Source organism: Ixodes scapularis, unplaced genomic scaffold, assembly GCF_016920785.2.
Source record: "Ixodes scapularis isolate PalLabHiFi unplaced genomic scaffold, ASM1692078v2 PGA_scaffold0__279_contigs__length_252992795, whole genome shotgun sequence".
Taxonomy (NCBI): Eukaryota; Metazoa; Arthropoda; class Arachnida; order Ixodida; family Ixodidae; genus Ixodes; species Ixodes scapularis.
This window is the reverse complement of record NW_024609835.1, coordinates 125,880,462-125,908,337: the sequence shown is the minus strand read 5'-3', so window position 1 is coordinate 125,908,337 and position 27,876 is coordinate 125,880,462. Positions and strand designations below refer to the sequence as shown.

The 27,876-nt window shown below is 46.7% G+C and overlaps 1 protein-coding gene across 1 annotated transcript in view; it reads right to left on the bottom strand.

Moving 5' to 3' along the window:
- Window positions 1-27,876, bottom strand: part of LOC8035054 (scaffold attachment factor B1) — a 37,495-nt gene that overhangs the window by 7,837 nt on the left and 1,782 nt on the right. The window contains exons 2-13 of the mRNA XM_029993439.3: window positions 26,956-27,034; window positions 18,518-18,582; window positions 17,402-17,479; window positions 17,288-17,312; window positions 16,102-16,375; window positions 14,875-14,921; window positions 13,474-13,589; window positions 12,962-13,111; window positions 12,178-12,418; window positions 6,352-6,435; window positions 5,092-5,375; window positions 3,747-3,889 (exon numbers count right to left, since the gene is read on the bottom strand). Of these exons, the coding sequence (XP_029849299.2) occupies window positions 3,747-3,889; window positions 5,092-5,375; window positions 6,352-6,435; window positions 12,178-12,418; window positions 12,962-13,111; window positions 13,474-13,589; window positions 14,875-14,921; window positions 16,102-16,375; window positions 17,288-17,312; window positions 17,402-17,479; window positions 18,518-18,582; window positions 26,956-27,034 (1,586 nt within the window). The remainder of the gene's footprint in view (window positions 1-3,746; window positions 3,890-5,091; window positions 5,376-6,351; window positions 6,436-12,177; window positions 12,419-12,961; window positions 13,112-13,473; window positions 13,590-14,874; window positions 14,922-16,101; window positions 16,376-17,287; window positions 17,313-17,401; window positions 17,480-18,517; window positions 18,583-26,955; window positions 27,035-27,876) is intronic.

Sequence of the window (27,876 nt, the reverse complement as noted above, 5' to 3'; positions counted from 1 at the left end):
GTGCACCATGGATTCTCAAACCTGATTCCCAGTGCTCCTCAATTTCCTTGACCGTCCCTGCACCAAAGTTTAGTATTTTTGAAGTTTCAAGGTAACTTTGAGCCACTCACTGATGCCATGCTATATGCCAAACACTCCTCCAGTTTGTGCACCACCGTTTGGCGACTGCTTTACTATGCCAACGCTGAAACTGAAAGGGGTTCCTTGGCTGCCGTTCAAGGCAGACGGGGATCCTCGAGATTGAATAGTTTGAGACACCCCGATCTGGACGTAAGGCATCTGCGGCATGCTAAGGGCAGTCTTCTGGGCCCGTTTGCTCGAAACACTAACCACGGCTAAAGTTAGCCGCAGTACCTAGGAGAGGGATTTCGAGATCACGTGACTGGCTCAGTAGGGATGCGGGGAAGCATGGCGGTGCCCCAGTGAGTGAGCGCCGGTCGCTTTGGAACTAATATGTCGTTATGGTTGCAATATCGGGCGCGTTAGTCAGCAACGAATGGTGCAGGAGGCTATCGCTTTGCCTTACCTCACTTAAACCGCAAAGCATGGGCAATGACATCGCCGCATTTTTTAGATAGTCTTTCGATTCTGGGCACTCCTAAGCCTAAATGAACGCGATAATTGTCAGCACAGCAACGTCTTTGGAAAGCGGATTGTTGATAGCACACAAAAGCAGACGGCGTCCCAACAGACCTTTTTTCTAAATTATCAGTATATAATGGCAGTTGTGAGGCAAAATGCTGTGCAAAGTTTCATCTGTGTACACAAATTGTGAAAAAAAGGAGTCACTTTTTATCAAGAACACATTGACATTGTTTAGGAAAACTATCGTTAAAAAGCTAATGTACCGTATTTACTGGAGTATAACCCACACTATTTAAGAAGAAAACCCGAGGGTTCGCTTTTCCGCGCTTTTCTGCAGAGCATGCGGATTGCCAATCATCGCGATCGACAGCATGATACCAGCTGTTTACAGGATAGAGATTACGTCTTCGCGCGAAGATACCATCTGTGAAGGTTGCATTTGTATGGAGAGTCATGTTCTTGATCTAGTTATTCGCTACCTTATTTATGCGCAACGTGATGATTGGCTGTATACGTGCTTTGCAGGAAAGTAGACGCAAGGGCCTTGTTCATAAATAGTGTGGGTTATACTCGAGTAAATACGGTAATACCCAGCATTTTTATTCACTAGATACACAGCAGAATGCCTGGAGAGTGCAACTGTGAAAGCAAAATTTTCAAAGAATGATCTATTTTATGCCTACATTGTGCTAACTTATATATATTTTTTGCTTTTTATGTTAGGAAGTAAAAAAAATGCCACAGTTGTGTTGCCCACCATATTCCACTTAGGAGAAACAGTTAGGTAAGCCTTTCTTTGTGTCCCATTAGCAAGCAAGTTTCCCTAAAGTGACATTTATGCCAAAAAGTGGAACAAAGAAAAACGTGTTCAAAGTGCTCTAACCTCTACCTTTTCTTTAGCAACAGTGGACAGAAAATAATTTATAAAAAAATACCTATGCAGTGTTAAAAAATGAAACTTTCTGGAAATAATTTCAAGATGTTGGCAGATCTAAATATGGCTTTCTTTTTTTCTTCTCGGTAGTGCCCTCCCCTCCCCCCCCCCCCCCCCGTACACTTTGCACTTAGCTCCCCTCCTCCCTTTCCATATCCTCTCCACTGTTCTGTTTTTGCCCCAACTTGGCTCCCCTGAATTGGGAGAGGGAAGTGTTGACAGGATTATCTTCCCTGCAGAAAACCGAGGATGTACATTGGCTTTTAGGGAAGTGGGCCAAGCTGCTCCCACGAAGCCCTCCCCTATTTCTATCTTAGCGAGCGAGTCCCCTCTCTGGCGTTCACTCCGCTGAAGTGGAACGAAGGGAGGGCTTTGAAGGAGGCGCTTGTCCTGCTTTCCTTAACCCGCAACAGGGCACAAAAACCGCCGGTCTTTTTGTTACCATCAAAACCGAAGAGAGTCGAGGGGGAACTTTACGGCAAAAAACACATTCCCGCCCGCCGTGGACGTTCGAAATTGGCAGTGCTCTCGTTAATACCTCCCAAAGTACCATGTTTTTACCGTTATTAGCGCGCCAAAAGCTGACCTGATATACGAGCCGCTATGGTACTCTTATCACTTCAAACCCTAGGAAGCCACAAATTTTGTACAAATTAAAAGAAATTCGTCCTAATATAATGAGATAAAATTATGATTTGTTATATGAGTGGCTACACATACAAACCTGATATTTGATCATAAGCTCTGCACAAGCGCTCTAATCGTAGGCAGGTACAAAATAAGTTTATTCATCCCTTAAAAATGTTCTTTATTGTGGACAGTTTAGACAGAACAAGACACCTTAAAACAAAATTAAGTTAGTTCATCCAGCAAAAACGTCCATTGAGGATTACGTAGACTCATCAATTCAAGTTACAGAAAGCCACAAATTTTGTTTGAATTACCATAGGTTTGAATTATCAGAAATTCATCTACATGTGATGCGAGATAAAATTATGATTTGCCAGATGAATGGCTACACATACAAAGCAGATATTTGAAGATTTCCTCTACATTGGGCCTACTGATCATAAGCAGGTGTGCGACACATGAAGCACTTTGTGAAATGTATGAAGTTTACCTATCTCTCAAAAATGTTGTTTACCATGGACTGTTCAGGCAGCACATGACAACTCAAAACAAAAGTAAGTTTGTTCCTCAGGCCAAGAAGTTGTCTAATGTGGACTAGTAAGCAGGGGACACATGAGCGATGAAATTGAGCACCGCGCGCCAGTTTTTGTAACAATTTGTGCAGACGCCGCGACGTGAACCTATGCCGTGCCGCCATTTCACAGCACCCGCGCAAGTTGATATGGAAATTTTTACGCATTGCCCTTTTTCATAGCTCATGAGTGCCCTTCTTGAGCCTCGTTGAGTGCACTTATCACCGAGCATCAGTACACTGCGGAGAAGCAACACCCGCAAGCCCTGCTTCCGCAAGCGTTGCTTCTCAGCAGTGCATTATTGCTCGGTATGAAGCATGGTCAAGGGGGCCACGAAAACAAAAAATTGTGGATTACGCGAAAACGCAGCTCAAATTAAAGGGCCCCTAAAAGAAAAAAAAAAAAAAAAAGTTTCTTTTAAACAGTCTGGTTGGGATACGCGTGTCAAAAAATAAACTATGCAAAAATTTTTTTTATTTGTAAGAGTAATATTGACGGCGAGAGATTTATTCAAAATTCTGCGTGCAAGGTCCACGACGTCACGGGTCATTCCGGAATGACCATCCCGGTCTCGTGAAGGCAAAGCCGATCCACCTCTCCCCCATGCGCCCGAAATGCCGAGAGGAAACAAGTGGAAAGGAGGTGGACTGCAGATTAAATTGAGTCTTGCGCCATCAATATTGCACTAATTTTTTTTTTTTTTCACATAAAATTAATTTTTTGACACAAGTGTCCCATTCAAACTGTTTAAAAAAAATAACTTTTTCTTTCCCTCTTTAGGGGTCCTTTAAGCGGCTCGTAAATACATTTACAACATAGTGGAACAACCAAATTTTTTAAAATTTATTTGAATTACTCCTAAGTATGAAATATCCTAGGCTGAATTATCACGAGCCTACCGTGGATGGCGCTGAATTTTAGAAAGACCCTTTCTGAAATCCAGCGCCATCCATTGATCCATTGGCACTGAATTTGCCTTGGTTTGAATTGACTATGGTTAAAGACACGTGAAACAATGGTCTTGCCTGAGGCGCTCCCGCTCTCGCTCCAGGCGATACGACTCCTCCCTCTGCTTGCGTTCCAGCTCCCGCTGACGCATGCTGTCGTGGAAGCTGCGCCGCTCCTCCTCTCGCAGGTCGAGGCGGTCGCGTGTGCGCATGCGCTCATCCTGGGAGGAAAGCAGAGGAGCCGGTCCGTCCTCAAGGGTTTGCTTGGTGCACCCTGAACGTGTTCTTACGTCGATCTCGCATAACTTTATATCCACACAAGGAATGAGTAGCCTGGAAGAAAATCTGTTCTGGCCAATGCTAGAGTACAAAAAACAGCACGGACTCAACTCCCAAGTTATTAGCTTGCGCACGGTTTTTGGAAGCCGCTGAACATGGCTCATCGTAACGATCTGCTGGACATGGGGGTTGCAGTGAAGTTTCTTGCTCCCTCTCACTGCAACACTTGGGGGATCGCTGGCCGAGTGGGCCAACGCGTGCCGGCTCGAAGCACGTGGAGCGAAAGCTTGCGCTGCAGAACTCAAAGACCCTGGGTTCCATCTTCATCCCTGCCCGTTTCCATCTGCAGGAGCATTTTACCGGCGTGCAGTCGTGTATCACTACTGCGTGATGCAAGTTAAAGACCCCCAGGCCAGTGGCCGTGCTGCACTCGCTAAATTTCTCATCTACAGCTGAAACACTAGATGCCCACTGGGGCTGACTAACTTCCAGCTGAATAAACACACACACATCGCTCCAAATTACCATAACTGTGAAAAAAAAAAAAAAACATTTTTGCACCCTTTAGGCTTTGCAACCAAACTAAAATTTTTTTAGCTTTGTTACAAAGCTTTTTGCCAATGTCAACTAGGGCATACTGCCTTCCTTTTCTGCTCTAGCTTCCAAAGACCAAGCTAAGTTTGTCTGCCTTCCAATGAACTTTGTGTACACCACTGGTCGGTTGCTTAGTTTCCCCCTTCGTTCCGTTTCACGCTGCAGCTCGTGTCAAACCCATTGTTCAACGTTAATCTGCAAGGCTTAGCACCGGGCTGTGGTTTGTCGTTGCTCCAGTCTTTGGATTCCCATCCTTTCGTCGTTCTACAGTCACGGACAGAACGAGAACGGCAGGGCGCGTCTTCCGAATACCTGGCCTCCAGCACGCGCTCGAGGTAGTGGAGAGAGATGCCGATGTGTTTTCAAAGGTGGGAAGCCTGCACCGGAGGTAGGGCCACCTTAGTTCCTTCCTGCTGTTCTCACCTCGTTCATGACTAGCTTTGGACGCTCCCCTCGCTTCCCCCCCCCCCCCCCTCCTCGTCAACCCTGTACGACGCGAGAGGCGGCGACCACACCCGCAAGCGGACTAAAAGGAGATTGAGCGACGCACCCGCATCCTGCGTGCGGCCATCATGTCGTGACCACCGGGGGCCCCCCTGTGGGGTCCGAACGAGGGGCTCCTGAAGTTGCCACCCCCCATGGAGGGCCGACCGAAGTAGGGCCCCCGCTGGTAGAAGCTGGGCCTCCGGAAGAAGCCCATGCCCGAGCGCTCATAGGGTCGCCGCACCGGGTAGGACGACGAGTGGCGCACGCTCGGACGCTCCCGGGAGCGGCTGCGCACCGGGCGGCGCTCCCGCACCGTAGGACGCTTTTCCCGGTGCTTCTCCTTGGACTCTTTTCGGCCGGAAAGGAAAGGCACAAAAACAAATGGGCTGTGGATGAATTGTGGCCCAACTACAATATTACCGGATTACGTGCAATTTGAAGTCGAAATCTGATGCCTCGCCAACCACCTACGGTTGTGGACTGTGCGAGGATTTTCTTTTCCCTATCCTTCGTTCTCACGAGACACAACGAATATTGTGAATGACAGATTATTTAATAATACATTTTGTATGACACATGCTTTGTCATGTACTAATGAGGTGGACACTTTTCAAAACTGCGATGCATAGAAGAATTTTACAGCGGAGCTGTTAAGGGCTAGGTTCCCCAGGATCGTGTCCATGTATGTCGACACAAACTTACCTGGACAGCTACCGCCATCTATAAGCGACGGCGGCAAGCACACAACCAGTATGGTTTCCGCCGTCGCTCGTAGATGGCGGCAACCTTTCCAGCTATAATAGAAGAATAGGTAGTTGGGCACTTTGGTGGGAATTCATTGCAGGAAACATTGCGAAAAACAGACGACGACGACGAAGAAGCAGACAGTGTATCGAGTACAGCTCCGCTGGTCTTCGTTCTTTTTGTAAATTTCTTTATGTGTGTGAATTACGAACCAGGTGCTGTCTATCCGCAGACAGAACAGGATGCAAACTATGCACTGGGTTTAAACTATCCAAGGAAAAGATTTTTTTTTTTTTTCTAGCCGTAATTTGTTTTTGTGGATTATACACAAGGTGCAGATTGTAGTCCGGAAAATCCGGCCATGGGAAAAGGATTTTTTGGCCTCATCCAGGGGAAGGGTAAAATTCCACAGCTTAGAACAGTGGTTCTTGACCACCAAGTTTTTGGATTGGCAAAGCTATTGCTGGGCTTGACTAACAGCCGACGGCTACGGAAACCCCAAGAAGGCTTTCGGCGGCCCCAGAGGGTTTGCGGACCCTCATTTGAGAACCACTAGCTTAGAAGCTGCAGACTTACATACCATCTTTGCTAGTGTTCTCGTCGATCACCACCATGCCATCATCGGCATTAGACTCTTTGGTAGCAGCCTCCTTGCCAGTGTTGACTGTCACCAAAAAAAAAGAAGGAAAGGAATATACTCATTAGTTGAGCAAAAAGAGTCTTTGCAATCTCAAATGTGTTTCAATCAATGACATCTACTAGGAGTCAACTCTGCAAAGGCCTGCAAAGGCTGGGGCATAACGGCATGACTCAAAGCTTGCACTTGTCCCGGCATTTTTCTATCTAAAACTGACCACTCATTAAAAAATACTGCAACGAAATTCTAGCACCTATCTTATTGTCTAAATGTAAATATCGTCCTCGCCACACCACGGAGACAGCAATTCTTTTGCTTGAAAAGACACCAAAACATTACTTAAAAGGAATAAATTGAAAGTCGTTACGTCACTCTGACCATAAAAGCAGCGCCGCAGAAGTACCGCGTCAAGCTGTGTGCGCGCGAGCCCTGTCGAACGAGATTTTCCCTCCCTCCCAGCCTATTAAACTCCTGCAGGGAGGAGCAACTGCAACGGCCAAGTTGTAACGACACCAGGTGGCAGACAGCTTTGCCCATGCTGGCCCAACTGATGTTATGTCTCCAGTGATGCATCGCACTCTCCAATGGCTCGTCTCCGAGCGCCTGCTGGAATCGGTTGTCGGAAGGACAAATATAGCAATACATTCAAAATACAAATGTGCGACTGTCATTAGCAGAGAGAGTTGATCATGTAACTCATTTCTGAATCTGAGAGGTATATTTTAAGTTTCAATTCAGTATCCCTTTGACACATGGATTGTCAGCATGAATGCAGTTCATTTTTTTTTTTGCCATCTCAGTTTGCCACAAGCCCGCAAGACTCCGTTACATGGCTGCACTGCAGTCAATGAGTCCGATGTACTGCTTTCCGAAAGAAAAAATCAGCTAGGTCACGGTTCCTCCTTCAGGTCTGAAATATCGAACAAGTCCGAATTACCAGCGTCTGAAAAACCGGTCGGCGACTGTAGTTGCAATTTTATTGTGTAAATGGTACTGCCACATATATGTTGTCAGTCAATGCTCTCTTTTCCGTGGACGACGTGCCGTCATGTACTATTCTAGCCTGGGAGAAGGTCTCACCCTTTAACAGAAGGCTGCACTGCGGCAAAGCCACATCCATAGAATCGTGGTCTACTCCGCGAGAGTTGCCTCTCTACAGTGCACTAGTGCGCGATGAGAAGCCAATTTAACAAAAGTAATGAAACCGCTTGAACAGACCACCAAATATCGGAAGTATTGTGAAACTTCCGTGCACTGCGTGGTGTTTGATATGAAGATCACATCAAACCACACATTATTCTAAGCGATACCCAAAAATCCTGAAAATTTGCGCAAGCTTACTCTAACAACCTGTAAGTGTAACAACGACCCAGTTATTAGTGAAGATAGAGTGAGTAGTGAGCTGGTTGATGTTACACATTTTAGAAAAACCGGAGACGACAAACGAAACAACGGACAAAACGTTTTGTGTGTTAACCCCCTTTTTCGTCCATTTTCTTAAAAATGTGAGCTATTAGTTTCTGTTTTGATAAAGTGAAATGAGCTTTTGGCACAATGTTGCTACAAATTACTCAAATTTTAGTGAAACCTAGCAAGGTTTGGTGCAGCAACCAGATCACTGTAATAAGGAACAAGGAGTGGACAGGGGAGACAAATCTAATTCCATGTTCAAGGACTAGCACCATTATAATCACCACTACAGGGAGTTTCTTTCGGATGACCAGCCTCCAGCACAGCAATACCATATTTACTCGCATAATGAACACTCTTTCCCAAAAAATCGACACATATTTGGGGGTGGGGATCATTACACAGGGTAACATTTTTGCATTTACACACTGTGTGCAAATGTCATATTAGGTGCCAATATGACACGGCAAGGTACTGTGGCATGTCTCCAGAGATGGAGGCGCGCGCACCCACGGCTGGTCGGGGGCGTGCCACAATAACCATGCTTTATAAATTGCAAACCTTTTTAGGGCGCTTTCGGGGTGCCTTTTGTGGAAGGGAAAGCGCCCTACCAAGCTCACTCAGCACGAAAAGCAATACACCTTTTAAGGCGATATATATTGCTAGTATCTGGCGGGCACGCTCAGGTATAATCCACGACTATGCGTATAAGAACTCGTAGGAAGTCCAACCCCCCACCCCCTAAGCCCGCTCGCACGGATCAAGTTTCGTTCACAGAGAGGCTACCAGACACTCTCAGCGTACAGCAGAGTGTGCACCTCGCTCTGCCGTTCTGTTGCGGATTAAATAAACGCATTTACCCGGAGTATATGAAATTAGGCCAAACCACTTCCACGATTTCACTGTCCGAAAGCAGACCACAGACGAAGGCTTGCTTGTTGACATTAAAGCATCCGATAGGCCAAGAATGTCCGGGGCTCGGCAATTCCTCAACCCAAGCTTTGTCAAGTGTGCGCGACGCTCGGTTTCACGGTTGATCACTTCCGTAACTACCGCAACTACGCACTTGCGGCCATTACAAGAGCAGCCTGGCTTGGGTTGACTTGGCCTGACCACTTGGCAGCAAAAGAAAACTGGCTTGGTGGCCTGCTAAATTGGACGCAATTCGAGACTCGTAGATCCGAAAATTGGAGGTGCGTTAATTACGGGAGGAAAAAAAAAAAAAGTCAAAATATTGATGCCCGTTGTGGGGGGTGCGTTTATTATGCGAGTAAATACGGTAGTTGCCCCGTGAAACCGCTACCTTGATATCCACATTTCCCCGGCTTCGCTCAATCCGCACAAGATCCTTCATCTTCCAACTGGAACGAGAACCAAGCTGAGCTCGTTTCTCACCTGCCTTTAACCCTACGACGGTCGTTGCCCTACATCAGGGGTTCTCAAACTGGGTTCCGGGGAACACAGGGGTTCCACGAGCTGGTCTCATGGGTTCCGCTAACACCCATATTGCAACCCCCCTCTCCTCCCCCCACCCCCCATGCCGCTGGCTGCGCAGCAGGACCGTGCAAAGCGCCTTCATCTCACTTTGTACTGACATTGCAATTGATATGGTGGGGATATATGGGAAGCAACACAAGCAAAATTGCCTACAATTGTGCATCTGTTGCTTTTCGGTGGGCAAATATGGAGGGGGGGGGAGGGTTCCGCGACCGTATTTGAGGCTTCCTGGGGTTCCGTGAGACCGTAAAGTTTGAGAACCCCTGCCCTACATGTACAGCGGTGATTACGCATTTGAAAGTGCCCACCTGAACGCGGGAGGTGTTGCTATTTGTTATGCCTTTGGTGAAGTACAAAATGTTATGTTCACAGATTGTTTCGCATTGCTGGACTATTTCTAGTTTCCAAATGATGTAACACAGCCCTAGCGGTAGTGCCCAAAGGGAGCACCGGCTCTTCCAATTCAGACTTCTTACGCTTTTCGGAATTACATTTAGGCAACGAGAGCTCATCATCCAACTAAGTTCTGTGGAGTGCCTCCGGTTAGGAATCTGAAGCCGCTGGAACATTGCAGAAGCTGATGCGCCAAAACGAAACTGGACAGAAGGAAGGTGACAGCTTTTCAACTTCACTATATTGATTTGATGCTTCTAAACCTAATCAGCTTGCAAGCACTCTACCCACTCCCACTAGATAACTAAAAACAATTCGGCAGAGGCACTTAAGACTGCTTACATGTAGGAATGCTTTTGCATTCCTACATGCAGTGCATTTTTACAAGCAGCGCACTAAGTTTTCCTTTTTCACACGGCGCTTCAGAGGTGACATTACGCTCCCCCACTGCGCAGGCGCGGCGAACCCCGCCGGCTTCCGTGACAAAGCGTTGCGTTGCTGTGCCTTCCTTCGAGTTTTATTTTTAAGGCGCATCCGTTCTGATCTTGAGTGCACCCGCTGGCTTCTGTGACGAAGCATCTGCACTGCTGTGCTTTTCTTTGTGTTTTATTGGGAATGAGAATTTGGGTGCCGTTTCGCTCAGCCAATGAAAATTTAGGTGCCATTTTCCACTGCTACAGACAACGGCTACAGACAACACCGACTTCGCCCCCTTCTTTATACCATTTTTTGCGAACAAAATTAGACACCAAAAAACATCTTTTAAGAAAAAAAAAGTTGACCGTTAAGGAGGGACCCTACCCAAGAGGGTCAACCTTTGAACCTATGGCTTAATAGGAATGGAATTTCCAGTATATACTGGCAGTTGCAAAGCAGAATGCAGTGCAAAGTTTCATCTGTGTACATGAATTATAAAATAAATTATAGTTGTTTTATCAGGAACACACAGACTTCATTTAGGAAATCTATCGTTAGGAAACTAATGTAATACTCAACATTTTTCTACTCTAGATCTGCTGCAGCAGAATGCCTGGAGTGCAACTGTGAAAGCAAAATTTCCAAAAAGTAATCTATTTTGTTACCATCGCAGTAAAATATCAAATATTTTTTTTTCCTTTAATGTTGTCGACAAAATCTTAACATCTTTTATAAAAAACATACCCTCCCCTAAAAAAAAAACAAAAAAACAATCAGCGAGTCTTTTCTCTTGTCCCATTAAAGGGGCCCTGCAATCATATTTAAGCGTCTACCTTTTTTGCAGTTTCCAAGTCTCTTGGGGTTCGGGCAAGCCAGCGGGCACGGAGAGAGTAACTAAATATCAGTGCGTCATATTTTAACCGGACGATGCGGAAACCTCCTCCACCGACGAGGGCGACCCGCGGTACCAAAAACGCGCAAAATGTGACGTCTTTGGTCCTGAGCTTACTACTGGTCAGAGCCGCTAAAAACTTATTTTTAGTCGAAATGCAAAATATAAGCGGCGCGAACCGTTTCAATTACATAGAAAAGTAGTTTTTGTTCAGTATTTTAGATCAGAAAAGAAACGAGTGCAGTTTATAAAGTACAGAAACAAGAAATGACCGGTCGACATACCCGCCACCAAGCGGTGGAAAAGGCGGCGCATACTAGAAAGAAGTAGTGAGATCAGGCGCCGACGCCGGAAAGGTCCCGGATGTACGCGGCGGCGCTACGGTCGTATGAACAGGAGGATCCGCCCGGTTCCGAGCGTCCCAAAGGCCTTCGGCGAGAAGCTTTGTCTTGTGGTTTGGCCGTTTCGCGATATGGCAGCGCGAACTGGCTCCCATTCTGAACATATCTTTACCCCGTGTTTGCTGTCGTTTGTGGCCGATGAAGTGTCATGCCGAATTAGTGTTTAATCGCGCAGCAAATGCAATGAGAGCCGCTCTGGCTGCCTGCTGCATACAGCCTATCCAGAACATGCTTTAGTGGCGCCCTCTCGCGCCGTCGACACGGAGTGCGGCAGCCGTGAGCGCTCGCGGTGAGCCAACTACCCCTCGTCTAGTTCACGGCCACTCAAGCAACCAAGGACGTCATGAGGGAGGTTATTTTTTGCTTGTTTTTGTAATTTTCATTTGCCTATAACTTTTAAAATAAAGCGAATTTCGAGAAAAGAAAAGTTTCACTAAGTTACTACGTTCAGTGTTCTCAGGTTCGGTGCAAACTAAACCAGTAAAAAAGTGCTTGCAGGGCCCCTTTAACAAACGATTGTTTTCCGAAAGTGAAATTTATGCCAAAAAGCATCAGTGCAACGAAAATAATTTATAAGAAATTAACTATGCTGTGCAGACTAATGAAACTTCCTGGGAATACTACTCTCTAGGATTTAGTCAGTGTAAATATATTTTTCAAAATCAAATTTTTTTGCAGAATTTTTTTTCTTAGGTAATGTCCCCCTATAAGGGTTAATAGACTTTCGTTCGAACATACAAAAAGTAGCCGAGCACTCACCGGCGGCCTTCTCAACTGGCGCCTTCGGCTTCACCTTCTTCTTGCCGTTGGTGGCAGCAGCCACCACCTTCTTCACCGTCGTCTTGGGCTTGGCGGGGGTAGAGGCGACTTTAGGAGCGGCCGCGGCTGCCTCAGGCTTGCCCTCCTTCCGTGCGGCAGCAGCGGCGCTCGCGGCCCGTGCCTTGGCTTGGTTATTCTTGGCCTCCGACCTCTTGAGGGCACCCCCAGGTTCGTACTTGGTCTGTTTGACGGACAAGAGCGTCACGAAACGCCCCTCGAGCACCTCGGACGTTCTCGTCGCTCAACCGACAAGAGTGTGTGGCGCATCTCGAGTTTTGACAAGGTTTCAACCACACAAACGTGGGCTTACCAAAACTCCAAGGACTACCTACTGTCCTCGGTGCCCAGGTAAGGCTTGGAAGATCGACAGATGCATCACGAACGGGCGTATACGAGTCACTAACAAGACAAAGTCCGCAGCCCGTGTTTTTCAAATGCCCGGCCTCTGGCACATGCTCGTTGCCTTATGCCACGGCTGCACACGTGCATGCTCCAAGCTAACGATTGGCCAAAGTGCCACCAATGCTAGGAAGCTCGCACTGGATATGGCGCAACTGAAAGCACTCCCCGCTGTTCTCCATCCGCAGGTAACTATGGTCGCGACCTCGACAGGGCTCGCAGTAGTCGCGAAGCGCTCAAAATATAAGTGCGACAATGTTTCTGGCTTTGAGAGGAATTAAACGGCAGTTGCGGCAGCACGCAAGAGAAGGTCGGGAACACGCACCCTCTCGACGGAGATCATCTTGCCGTGCAGCTCGGTGCGGTCCAGGTGTTGGATGCACTTCGTACCTTCCTCCATGGCTCCCATGGTGATGAAGCCGTAGCAGCGGGCGCCCGGGGTGCGGGCATTGGTCACGATCTTGGCGGTCACCACCTGAGCCGAGGTACACAAACGTAGTCTGCAGGTCAGTACTCTGGCAGCAAAATTAATCTTAATGAACGAGGAAGGTGGAGACCTGGCTTCCTCATGCGAGGTCTTCCAATTTAACGACGCAACCCATCTATAGGCCCGGTTTCACGCTTGCACATAACTGCTCTCATCTAGAATAGGATCGATAATTCAGACTCCAATAGTTGAATTCCTACCAGTGGCTCACGTTAATTATTTCGTTGGCCGCTATATTATTTTGATGCACTTGGAAACCATTTAAAATTCCTATATTGCCTTTGGGCACTTCGAGAGAAACAAAACAAGATGAAACAGCACGCAGCAGGATTTCCTTCTCTGGCACGCACCTTCCCATACTTGCTGAAGAGTGCCTTTAGGTCCGCAGCCCGGGTGGACGAAGAGAGGCCGCTCACCCACAGGTTGCGCCCGCTCGAAGTCGGTGCCACTGCCTTCTTGCCGTGGTCTGCATGCATGCACGCACAGTCAGGTAAGCAAAACTCATGGACCACCAGCGATACGGCCTTCCCTCACGCATCACACAAAGCTTGACACAACCGCTCAGCAGCATTATATAAAATGCACACTTGAAAACGCAGTTTCAGCAGGACTATACCAGAAAGAATACCAGACAAGTGCCTAGCAAGAGACGCTATTTCGACGCAAGAAAAGGTGAAGATGCCTACTTGCACGCAGCCATTGCTTTATGAGTGTCTTCCCTGAAAGGAGCGATTAGATGCAACTTACAAAAAACTTCTTTCAAGTGAATGATTAGGGTTAGAAGCACTTAGAATGACAAAACTGAGCAGTGCAGGATACATAGCATGCTTTTAAGCTGCAAGTAACGAACCAAGCTGCAGGTCTCCCTTTGAGAGCGGGGAATCTCCTCAACAAAAGAAAAATCTAGCCTTTCCTCTTTTGTTCAATTACATCAGTTAGATAAGCATGACACACATGAAACGGAGCAAAGGCTCGCAAATACCAAATTAAGTGGTACACAAAGGTATGCCCTACTATAAAGGCATCGCTGACAAAGCCCGATCTGGAAAAACAAAATCGGTATTTGGTACTTCCCCTACCACGCGCAAGTATTGATCGGGCAGGCACCTGCCCAAATTTTGAGATAATCACAAAAAAAAATGGAGTGGGTGCTTGTTAGGTCATTGAGCAGAAAAGCAGAAAGGGCACGTTGTATAGGGTAGGCCCCCATTTGAAGACAGAACAATATAGAAGGAACCGGTAATTTTTAAAGCAGCCATGCCTTCCTTATGGAACCTGTGTCTCGCTCTGCCTTCAAGGTTTATCGCTTCGCTTCACAGCCTTGCACTGGCTTAACGAAGAAGCAACTGACGCTCAGCGGGCACAAGTTTTGTGGGGTGGGCACCTGATATGTCCTTTGCTTATTTCAAATGTATCAGAAGTAGAGGGTGGGTGCTTATTGCAATGCGAGTACATGCTCGGTATTTTATGACAAGACTACTAAACATGAATGTGTGAGAACACAAACGTCCACTGCCCTTCAAAGTAAGCCTCTAGAGGAGCTATGCAACAATCTTTCCTCATAAAGTGCAGATTCTGAATTTTGAAACCTGTGATACTACTGAACATCTGATCCCTCCTTCGGAAGAGTGAAACCACAAAAAAATACAATGCAAATATTTTTATGTTTAGTGTCGACAAGACATTATTTTACAACAAATTACTTTTCTAAACTGGAGACAGACTGAAGACAAGGATAACAAGGAACTCACCCTTGCTGCTCTTTCCAGCCACTTTTGAAGCCACTTTCCCTCCAGCGCTGGTACACAAAAAGGTTGGGAGAAAAAAAACAATGAGAACATTCAACACTCTGGCAGAAGCACTGGGGGCAACCCAAAATGCACAGGGGAGCTAGGGTCAGAAGGGACACCAAATGCCGGGTCGGGCAGGCAAGGAACCTAGTGGTGACGACATCCCCTGAAGTGCTCCCTTTTTTTTCCTCTTTCCTCCGATCCAAAGCGGGGCAGCTGTTTTACTCTGCAGGACAGTAACTTGCAAGATTCTCTTCTGCTTCAACACGAACAAAGGCATGAAACGGACCGGAACCTCGGTAACTTTTGGAAGTGGGACGTGGGTGCCAGTACAGAATGCAGCTTTCTTCAGTCTTCTTGCAGCGTTGGTACAGCTTCCAGACAGCTACAAATGATGCCTACCGTACCAAGGCTGTCTTCTCATGGACCCAAAACAGGAACAGGCGCTGGAAGTCCTCTTACACTCAGCTACTGGGTCTCAATGAATCGTTCGAAGCACACGACTTCGAGAAATGACGAGTGCTACGGAAGAAAGGGTGCAGCTAGGCCAGCCTAAATATCTACAAAAGCTGATGATGCCTTAAAATATAGCTAATGATCCCCTGGGAGGTAAAGAGTAGAAGCTTGAATGACAAGAGCAATACTTTGATGACAGCAGACGGAGAGTGATTGTACGAGTCTTGCAGGGCGAAATGATGGTCCCCCAGAGGAAAAGCCAAGGTCTTCTTTCTTCGTTCAGCACCTTCTTCAAAGTCGCAAGAAACGCAACACGAAACAGCAGCGGAGTCCCGGGACGCGGCTTGCGAGCGTGTGTCGGCGCCCACGCTCCCAAAACGGCAAGGGCAGTAAACTGCAGAGGCGTCGTCTTCCCCCGGAAAGCAGCTTGGCTAAGACGCGCCAAGAGGACCTCCCAACCGCCCTTGGGACATTCCCGGGGGTGTCCAGGGAGTCGCTATCAAACCGGCGCGTGGAAACCGTCCGACAGCCCCGCAGAGAAGAGAATGACAGCGGTGCAGGGGGGTGGTTGTCTCGCGATGTTGGCGGCACCTCACCGCCAGGTTCCAGTGCCGTCCCCAAACGTTTCGTGGGCAGGACCCAAGGGGCCGGCGACGGCAGCGCCGCCGTGGCTTCCCGCCGACGCCGCCCCGGGGGCCGTGAAAACCTCTCTGTGCGCACGTCAAGACCAACCTCTTTGCTGCGGCGGCCTTGGCAGGGGTGGTGGTGGGAGCCGCGTTGGCTGGTGCATCGTTGGCAGCCTCCGCCGCTTCTTCCTTCTTCGTGTCCCCGCCCTCTTCCCCTCCCTCCTCCTTCGCAGGTGCTCCCGGCTCGGTGGACGAGGTCGCCTTGTCCTGGTCTTTGGGGCCGGCCTTGGGGCCCTTCTTCTTGGCTCCCTTGGCGTCCGGGGTGGCGCTGCTGTCAGTGCCGCCGTCTGCGCTGGCGTCTTCCTGATGGGAGGCTTCATCTGCGGAGGGAAGGCAAGGGAGGAAAAGGGGTGGGGCACAGGCAGGCGACGGGGGCCGCGGCGCTCTCACGTCCTCTCTTGCGCGCCGCTGGCTTGCCGGCCAAGGTCTGCTGCGACACTCAGATTGCGCGCATCACGTTAGGCAGCGCGGGTGCTCTCGTTGGGAAGGGGGCCGAGCTTTCTGTGGCACTTAACTCAAACACCTCCTAGTTGAACAAAGCGCTCCCTGCCCACTCACTAGCCTCGTTTCCGAGAACAAGTTCTATTTTTTTTTATTTAGGATCCCTTCTTCAAACAACGAATGCGGGGCACTGCATTCATTGTATCCACTGCCTCACGGGATAATCCTTTAAAACCCCCTCAACCTTTTTCCTTTTCTGGCAACGATTACATAATAGAGCCACCAAAGAAAATGAGAAATGTGCGTGACTTAATGCATTGGGTCAAGCGCTACTATGGCCTAGAGCAAGGAGAGGCAGAGCTACAAATGTGGATCCATTTTCTTTGCTCCTTTCCTCCTCCGCTCCGCGTGTTTTGCGCCGTGGGGCCGCACTCATTGGAGGTGCAGGTTTAGCGAAGGCTCGGCCAGTAGAAAATCCTCGACACGTCCGCCGCAGAAGCGGCCTTGAGTGGACGATGCACCGGCGCTCTAGGCCCGGAGTTCCACGTGCCAGGAAAGCCTTCGTTTCCCGCAGTCTGCGTTCTTGTGTAGCTTGACGCGGCTCCAGAATGGCAGGAGGGGGGCTGGCTGACGTCCCGCACTGCTGCTTAGCTTGTTCTGTTGTTGTAGACGCCGTGCTCCTCAGGAGGCGACGAAAGGTTGTTGCATGCCGCTTCCCGGGATGTGGTAGAGTGATGCACACTTGGGAGAGGGAAGGAGAAATGCCACACCCTTTCCCCGCCAGTACTCACCTTTTGACTTGTCGAAGCTCTCCTCCTGAAAAGTATAAATGCCTAATTATTTCTGTCAACTTATCACTAGCAAACATTGGCCACAAGAGAAGAAAAATTGGTTCTTTTCTTTACCTCTTCATTCAAGAGCTTTTCTTCATCTTCTATTGACAGCTGGAGTGCATCTGCATCCATCACTTCAGAACTCCCCTCCTTTAACAAAAGAGCAAAGCTTGTTTGATGCTACAGGCAACGTTGCTGCACACAGTTTTGATGCTACTGTATTTTCCCTCAGAGCAGCTCCCCGATTTATACTGAGGTTGTACACTAGTGATGTATGACCAGCTTAGAGCAAGCCCAACATCTTACACCCACTCCAACAGTTATTGAATGGCAGCCAACAATATGGTTCTATGTGGTAAACCTAAAAGCGAAAATACAGGCGCTTTACGTAGCAATGCAGCTAAGGCTATATGCGATGCCCCGGGGATTCTATGAGGAAGGGACCACACGGGGGTCATGTTCTGAACCTGGCACTCGGAGTGCTGAAACAGAAGGCAGTCCCTCTGTGCGGCTCCTTGCATTTTAGTCTCAAAAAAGCCAAGGGCTTAACTCCTTAGCTACCAAAGCCGGCAATTTGCCGGGCTGCATGAATTTCTGTTTTAAAGAGCCATTCACAGATGGCACATTATGTAGGTTTGGGGTTGTCTAGTTAGATACATTGCCAACAGATAGTGAAAGTCATTCCGTTTGTTTTGTTTGTTTGAGCTTGTTCTTTTGTGTGTCATCTTTCCCACTCGATCGCTGCCTGCTTGGAGAAGATGGCAGCGTCCCGTGTACGGTAAGGCCTTCCTGACGATGAAATCATAGATATCCTCTTCGACAGCGATGATGATGAGACGTCTGTTGAGGATAGTGAGTTTTCGGAGCCTTCTGTCGACGACAGGGGCGATTCCGACAGCAGTTCAGAGACCGAAATCACGACAAGGTAGCACTGGTTGTGCGACGCCTTTCAAAGTCTTTCAAACGAGGAAACATTTGTGAAGGCTTAGTGATTCGCAGACTTGAACGAATCACTGAAGCATGTAAATAAACATGTTTTCTTGTTTACTGCACAGAGTTTTACAGTAAGAGCTTATTATACAAGCAAATCAGTCACGCCTAGTGTGGCCGTTTTAGGAGAAAAACATGCGGCACAGACGGCGCGACACGAGCAGTAGCCAATGGGTTAAGAGAGCTCCAGACACAGACCTTTTCCTCTTCTTCCTCCTCTTCATCAACAGTCTGGTGGTCAGACTCGCTCTCTGCAACTTTCCCTTAAAGGAAAAAGAAGTATGAACTAAGCATGGCAACTTGGCAATGTAGATTTCTGATTTCAAACGTTTGTCAAAAAAAGAAAAACTGCAACTATACTCCGTTTCACCTTAAGACAGACTGTGGCGGACGCTACGAGCTATCCCAGTCGATCGGACACTCAGAAATGTATCGCACGACTGCATCTGTCGTAACGCTAAATGGAGCACAGAAGCGGTATTTCAAGCTTCGACTGTCTAGGCAATCACACAGTTTGTCTGGCACTAGGTTCACAGGTTCCCTAGCGTTTTCGGGAGTACTACACCCGCCCAAATTAGCGCCACTCCCTCCTCTTCACAGCCGTCTCAGCTCTAACTCATTTTCAACTCAGGTGCACTTCAGTGTGCAATAAAAAAAATTGCTTGGAACAAATTTCAGAACTGTGAAGTGCTGACACAAGTGCTATAGTCACTCACAGCGTGAGAATGGCTAAAAGGAGCTTTTGTAGGCACCACCATTCCCTCGATGACTGGTTTGCGGTCTTTTTACTCAGTGTGCACGGGGCACCACTTGACTTGATAAATACACCCCATAAAATTTACCAGAAGTTGAAACTCACGAGCATTATAAAGGCGGAATAATTAAAAATATTGTTGAATACTATTGTTGACAATGGTGCTGGTAGTTTGCTGTGCTACCAATTGCTTGTCGTGAACCGAATATATATATGGGCGTTTTCATTTGGATTCAGGCAACGAGATGCAATCATATTTTTTATTTTGCCTCAAATTTTTATATTTCAGGGCACATGTTCCAGGAAGAACAATCCTTTTTATTTTAATGTCCTGACATGTTTAGTTTCTGAGAAAAAAAATCTCAAAGAAGCAGGAAAGAAAAACGAAGTTTTGACGATTGTCGTGAGTGGCGTTTTTGAATCACTCTCAATCTAGAAGTATTCAAAAGAGAGCGTCTATATTTTTTTAGTACGATATATATGGAAGTATGCAAGACGACATTATAGGTAACTGCTATTTATTATTCGTCACTCCAATTTTTGTAAAAATCTCCAAACATGCCTCCGCGGAGAACTGTGACCTAAATTGCGGACTTTTTTAGTAGACTACGTTTAGTGTCGCTTTTAAAATACTACCACGTGTAGAACCTTTCATTGCCTTCCACATTATGCAAAGTTTGTGTTTTAATCGTCGGAGGGCTGAAGGTTCCACACTTCAGCCCTCCGACGGCTGAAGTGTGGAACCAAAGCCAGCCCAAAAGTCAAACCTCAATCTTGCAATGTCATGCTCTTTCGAACAGTGAGGTGTTCCTTGTCGCCTGGCCACGCGCACGCACGCTACACTCCTTTAATTTGTACGAAAATGGGTGGGCGAGTGAGACTATACGTGGCTTGCATATGACGTCATAGAAAGAGCGCTCCGATGACCTCCAGAAAAAAGGGGAAGAAGAAGCTACCCTCTCATCAGGATCCTCCTTTGTGCCTCCCGGATATGCACAAACGTCGCAAAGTCAAATTTGGGGGTTCTACGTGCCAAACAAACGACGGGCATCTGGCACACCCCAGCGAAGGACTGAGGATTAATCTGGACCACCTGGGGACCTTTTGACGTGCAACCGAAAGCTCGGTTACATGGCGCCTCCTCCGCAATAAGCCTCCGTCAGATTGCGGCAGTCTTGGGCAGTAACTAGTTACTAGTAATGCATTACCGGTAACCAGTTACTTCTTCCGGTAACTTTTACCTGTAACGCGTTACTCTTTAATACTGGGAACTTGTAACTGTAGCACTGTTACTTTTTTATTAGGTAACTGTAACTGTTTAGGCCGTTACAGTTACTTTCTTTTTTTTTTTACTATATAAATTAGAACCCACTTTCACGGACATAGAAATTGCCACCCTGGAAGTATTTTTCTCCAAAACTCCTCGCTGACAAACAAAGAAAAGAAGCGTGGTTTCGCAATAAACAAACAAAAAAAATTGCCTGGTTTAGCCCACGACCCAGAATGGACGACGGACAAGTCAGCACGAAACCTGGAGATAAAGGAAGCGGCGCCAGCGGTGGTAGGGGCGGCAAACAATGTCTGTTTCACCGACTTTGGCTCACTCTTCTCTCGCGGGGACAATCTGCGGGTGTCGGTGGTCGTGCGATGTCTCCGAGTGTTCGGTCTGGACTCTGGGCTGTGTTTGGGATATGTAAGTGCTGTCGTTTTTATACCCAGCCGTTCACTGTTTCCTCATCCCTATTAGTTTTCAAGCAAGCCGTCCCCATAATGTGCAGAAAGCCGGCGCTTCTTTACCTTTTTCTCTTAAGAGCCGCTCGAGTAAACATGACTTCCGCAATTGGCGTTTCAGGTATATCCCATAAGGTAATTATGTGACCATCTCTGTCCTCATTCGTTTCAGAGTGAAAAATAACCCAAAACGTTCACTGACGCGGGCCGATGACAATTTTAAAAAACTGTTGATTCTAAGTTATAAGAAGTATTGGAAATAAATTATGCACATCAAAATGCTGAAATGGCGAATGACGCAAAAAAGAAACACCCTTCGGGTTTGACTTTTTAAAACTTTTCAGTTTACTTTTCTTCTCACCATAATGTAACAAATAAAATAATATTGTTTTAGTTTGTGATTTCTTGTGTTCAATTTTTGTACTGTAACGAGAAAGTAATGGCGTTACTGTTTTTTCAGTAACTGTAACACGTTACTTTTTAAACCGGTAACTGTAACTGTAAGAGTTACTTTTTCCTCCTAGGTAACTGTAACTGTAACACTGTTACTTTTTACAGGTAACGTGCCCGAGCCTGCATTGCGGGCACCTCGGCCGGGATTCAAACCCGCTACATGGGGATCCGTAGGCCAGCGCTCTCGACTCAGAGCCACCGAGGTGGCTGCACAGACGTCGCTATTCTCCTCCCAGAGTAACCTGTCACTTAAAATTCTTACAAAAGCAGCTTCCCTCTCCTCCTTTTACATGGTTGTCAAAGTATACATGCGATGACAGTGCAAGGAGCCTATACTTCGTTTCACCTTATATCGAAGCGCGGACGATGTTATGACCCGAAGGGCCAATCAAACAGCGCAAAAAGCGCAATGTCGTGGCGTGCTCCCTGCACTTGATAGGACTAGCCAATGGAGGAGCATGCACAGAGAGACGGCGAATACCGGCTAGTCCTTTCAACTGCACAGCATGCCACGACGTTGTGCCTCTTTCGCTGTTTGATTGGCCCTTCGGCTCATAACATCGGCTGCGCTAGGACCCAAACTTAAACTAAGTATAGCGACTTGTCTGGCCTTGGTTCTGTGCTTCAGCCGACGGAGGGCAGGACAGCTGCCGCCAAGAAGCGCTTGGATAATAATTTAGAACCAGGAAATGCGTCAGAATTGAAGGGTTTTTCAAAACATAGTAAAACGCTCGGCATGCTTTATAGTTGTCTAAAAAGGGTTGACATAGGGGTTATTGATGATGCCGAGTTGGTTACTAATTGAAACTACTACCTTAAAATAAACAAATAAAAAGTTAATTTCTAAAAAAACAAAACAAAAATTATTATTTTTTTTTTTTTTTTTCAATTATTATTTTTTCTAAAAAGGCTCTGGGCAGACACCAACACGGCATCAACCTTTTTTTTGTGCGATGCTTAGTTTTTGCAGGAGGAATTTGGCCCGAGTTCTCTGAAACACCCTCTATATAATAAAAATTGTTGCAGAAATCACTATTGCTGGTTGTCTATGAATTGTGATAGCAATCATCAAGAGGAATATGTCAAAGACGACCTTTAAGGCCTCGTTCACACAGCCGATTTTTTCACCTCATCCCAAAGAAAGGGACGGGCGGCCTTTCCGCCGGGGAAGGGGGTTTTGAGACCGGTTTCCGACCGAAATCGAGCCGCCGGAGCCGAAATGAGCCGAAGGTTAATGTTTTACGTCCACCGGCACCGGCGGGTGACCGAGAAAGCCGGCGCCCTGCCCCATTGAGGGACGGCCAATACAAAATAGGAAACTTTTGCTGAATCTGGCGGATTCTCAAAAGTTGGGTGACCATGGGCATGGCTGCAGGAGGAAGAATTTACTGTACTGCGCCTTAACGCAATAAAGACGAAGCCAACGAAGCTCTTTTCGGGAAGGAACGAGACCAGCGAGACGATGGGCGCGTTGTGCGATGTTTACGGCTCTTGAACAACAAGCATACAGAGATTTGAATTTACCGCCGAGCTGCTGCTCAAAATGGTAAGACATTGGTTCCTTTGCGATAGACGTGAACGCAATTTTAAGAAAGAACAGCCGAAGAAAGAAAACATGGCCGTCGATCATCATCGAAGAAATGCGGCGTAAGGAGTGATTGACGTCAAACGTGCTTGCAGTGGATCTTGTTGTTTTTGTTTCGAAACATAAAAACACAAAAAAATGTTTTCAAACATTCATGATCGTTATTGGCGACTCGAACACAAGCTCCAAGGAACAAAACAGTTGTGGCAGTGCCCATCGATGCCGATCGTCCACTACATTTGGCGGTCGATGCCGCCACAGAGCAGCCACAAATAGGGGATTACAAGATTGGTAGAAGAAATCGAGGGAAGTGTGAAATTGCGCATAAAACTAATAGGTTATACCGGTTATACAGTCTTGCGGGATACAAACGTTCAACACAGAATTGGAAAGGTGTAGAAAGGTTTTTAAGCTAGGTGGTGCCAGCTACTGCCCAATATAGACCTTTTCACCCTCCGCCGCATGGGCGCTGCCATCTTGGAATCACGTGATGCGGCCGCCATTAGGTTGCTTCAACTTGTTGCTCCGTTCTCCCGTCCGCGCATTGGCGGATGCGTTGAATTCGTGTTTTTCGTCGCGCTTCACCGCGTCTCTTGCCTTACTCCGTAAAGTGTTGTCCGATACTTATACTCACCATGCAATTGCATTACATCATTCTGCGCGCAACTTGTGTAGTTAATAGTGTAACACATTTTGAATATTTTTTTACCGTCGGCGTGCGGGATACGTGTGAAAAGGCTTTATAGGAACAGGAATCAGCGTTAGCACTCGCGCACATTGACTACATATATGACTTAAAGAGAGCCTCGAGGGTTCAAATACCAATTAGTTACGAGAACTGAGGTTTGGTTACTAATAAGGGCGGACCATTTGCAATAGGAAGCCCAATGTTATTATATATGAGTGCGCATTGGTGTCAAGGGAGGAAACAAAAACACTCAGCGTAATTAACCACGTGTTTTTCCTGAAAGCATGGTGTTTTGTAGTTACAACAGATCGGAAACCGTTTCTTTTGATTACACTAGGGAACTTGTGGACAAGACGCTGGAACAAACATTTAGTTTGAATTATTTTTTATGCTTTAAATAATGGTACCTTAAAATTAGGCAACTTGTATGTTCGAAATATCACACCTATATCTGTTTTAATTGCTTAATCGCGTGTGTGATATAAGCATTCGCTTTATCGGTATATCTATGAATTCCACGGAATAGTATATCGCGCTTGGTCCCGTGTCCATAGTCTTTCAGTTGCTTAAGTAATTTTTTCATATAACACGAAGTTTGAATTAATTTATTTCAACACAAATATTTGGACTCCCCGCGTAAGAAACTGTCACAGACAACTTGATATTGCCTATGATTCACAAATTGTGACGCTGAAAAGAATCCTTCTGCATGAAAATGCCCTGAGTGCAGCCGGTTGTCGACGGCGAATAGGGAGTTCCTTTCAGTAGCCGGCGACGTCAAAATGTACAAAGCGCATCGTTTTAAATCAGTGAACAGTGAACACAGGTACATTGGGTGGCGCCTGGCGTTCGACTTCAGCCAAACTTATCGGAGATCATTTCTTTTGCGTTCTTCAATTTCATTCGGCAAATTTTATAGAAGATGAATATCAGACTTTATTTGAAGTCTGGCATTCACTTATCTCACCATTCTTATACCTTGAGAACGTCGTAAGCAAATGTCCATATAACAAAAAGTTTATTTCATAAGGCCAATATTTTGAAATGCTGTTAATGAGTACTTCAGTTAAAGAAATTTTCTAGTCAGGCCTACGCTGGTCTATCAAAATATTTCTCGAGCGCTTAATTTTTTTAAATAAAACAGGCAGGGACAATATCACTTTTTTATATTGTCTACCTGAATATATGAAACTTTTCTAGTCATTATAAAAGACGTTTCCAGTCTCGAAGTTAGAAAAGGTTGGTGTAGGGAAACCAAACATTGAACAGTATAAACTCGTCAGTTCATCTGTTTTTGGTGATTCGGCAGATTGTTAATCATGTTGTCGACCTGCTTTCTCACTAAGCACTGATGCAATATAGTCTGTTGCAATATAAGATGATCAGTTCAATATCTGACTTGAGCGCGAGCTATCTACCTTCCGTACCGCTCGGTGCACGCACAGCCAAAGCACGGCGGCAGGCAACGAGCGCACGCTGCAGGCGGAGCTTGTCCTGCTCTTTATTTTTTTCTTCTAGAAATTAGTGTCCGCGGGTACGGCCGTGGACAATGGTACTCCTCGCTGTGCATCAGCGCAGTTGTTTCACCGCCGAACCTGGCCGAAGTTAACGATGGACGGAATCAGACGTGCATAGTGTTCGTGAAAAAAATATCGCAATTTCGGCTCGAAACCCCTTCATGGTTTGCCAAGTGATTCAACACTATTGTTTCATTCGCTGTGTGCTAAAAGAAAGAAATTTATATCGCAAAATTAATCGAAAGTAACTTGAAACAGCATCACAATCGCGTGCACGTTGAAACCGAAACCGACCAAATTGAAGCAACCTAATGGCGGCGAGTGCGCCAGCGCCCTCTACCCGCCGGTCAGGCAACTACTGAAATGAAAAGATCTATAAAGGGACACAGCCACCAGCATCCATCTATTCACGTAACCACCGCCGGCAGCTCCGTCGTAGCTGGTTTAAACACTCCACCGTCCCCGCACCGTCCCGATTTCGGCACAGCGCTGAAGGTGCTTTCGCCAGGACGGGGCGACACGCCAGCTGTGTGAATGAGGCATAAGGCGGCCTCTAAGACAACCTCTAGGACGACGTCGAGGACATCGACGCTAAATCAATGTTCTGTTTATTTAAGGAAAAGTGGAGAAACTGAATTGGTGCATAGGTCATGCGACGTCAATTTTCCCACTAAATTCAGCGGGGAGCTTGAATTTGCCTGTAGGTCCCGTGACGTCAGGTCACGACATCAATTTTCTCACAAAATTTAGCGGGGAAACTAAAGTGGTGCATAGGTTACGTGACATCAATTTTTCCGCTAAACTTAGGGAAACTGAATTTGTGCATAGGTCAGGTGACAAATTTTTCTGCTAAATTTAGGATGCCAAAAAAGTCCACAAAATGGGGGGGGGGGGGGGTAGCTGAAGAATGTTATCACATTAAAAACAGGTGTTTACATATTTGTTACTGTGTACTTTCTTTCTTATAATATAGTGGTTTTAATTGCCTTCAATCTGCTTTGTACTATTTTAGGAAACAAGATGAGGCCCAACTCTACCAGCAGAAGGCTTAGGCTATTGAAGCGCAAGCATGCCGGGCAGAGCAAACGGAGCATCCAGTTGTGTTTTCACTGTATTGTATAGAACACTACGGGCTTCTACTGGTTCCGAATTGAGATGCTCGCGCTCAAGGGACATACTGGGTCACGCCTTGTTGTTCTCAGTGTCGGTGACTGCAGAGCCCAATGAAACTGTTGACCACACTGTTGAAAAAATGATTCAGTGATATGCGAGTGATCAGTCCTTTTGGAACACTTTTTGGAGCAGCAAAACAAACCTTGGGACTCCAAGCATATATTTAGTTTTCATTCCTTGCATTGCAGTGGGTGGTAAGGTAATATTCATGTTTTGACCTATCCAACTAAAAGAATGCCTTCCATGCCTTTTTACTTTTGTGCGTTTAGTTATTAGCAACTGTTATACAGCAGTTCGGTTCGCCAAAACACGCAGCTAAGCCTGCCAACCCTCCCCCGGCTACACCTATTTTGATAGTGGCATGCTACATTTTGGCACGGTCAACCACGTTCCTCTCCTAGCATTGATGTCACGAGAAACCGACGTCTTGAAATTGCACACGGGCACATTTGATTCGCCTCCTCTGCATACATCCGTGTAGAATGTGCGTAAAGTGCAACCAGCCTTGCGCCTCTTGGAAATATATTGCCCTGCACCAGTACTTGGTTGTGGGGGCAAAATGAATATGCCTCATTCTCGAACCAATGCCATTTAATCTAAAACTTGAGATATTTTCTACGTGCAATTTTATACCTTCTGAAGCACAACTTTCATAGCATGATTTTTGTTCACTCAGTTCTCCAGTAACCTAGCAGCGACTCTCGCAGAGTTCACGTATATTGCTGTGCAACCTACTTGTCTTTTTGGCAGACATGGGATCAGCCGGAACTTCAAACTCGTGGGCTTCGGGATCCAAGCCCTCTTCCTCTAGAGCCTGAAAAATCGAAGTGTAAATCATTAACACTATTTCAAAAGCAAGGTGAAATTACACCTCAGTTCACCTCGTCTTACCGAGCTGTCAAGTGTATAGGTAGTATTCACTGGCGGCCATAAAAGGGTCCGTTGCTGCTGAGTGCAAGCTGGCGTTGAGCTTCCACAAGCGCTGCACACCATCAAGATGGTATAGTTCTTTTAAGAAGGGGGGGCTTGTTCTGAGCATACGCTGTGAACACCACACTCAAATATGACACCCAGTGAATACTGCCCACTCACTGGCAGCCATAGCCGAGCTCGCTGCTGTTGAGCACGTGCTGACGCCAAGCTTCCACAACGCTTCCAACGGACATACTGCGCACCATCAATATTGTATTCCTTGGGAGAACATAACAGGGGTGGAACTCATGAAATGTACTTGGGAGCACCCACGGGAGCAGCTGAAACAGCTGTTTTGGAGCAGGTTGGGAGCAGCTAATACTATGTTCTGGAGCAGGCTAGGAGCAGCTCGGATCAGTTTTTGTTGCACTTTAGCTTGTGCCTTAGACAAGTACGGGAGCAATTTCAATTGTGCTAAGCAGTACGGTTAAACATGAGTGGTAAGGGACCTAGGGATATGGGATAACAGTGTAATAGATGTGAAAACTTGAAGCTTTGAATGAGAACCAAAAAGCAAGTACCATATGTTTCTGAAGATAGCATCCTTGATAATTTACGAGTGGCTTTCAGTTGCTCAAAATGCAAACCAGCACTGCTTATCGCACAACCCACACGTGCTCGACAAAGTAATTATATGTGCGAACCACATGACGTGTGTAAGCGACGGATGAGCAGTTGCACGGT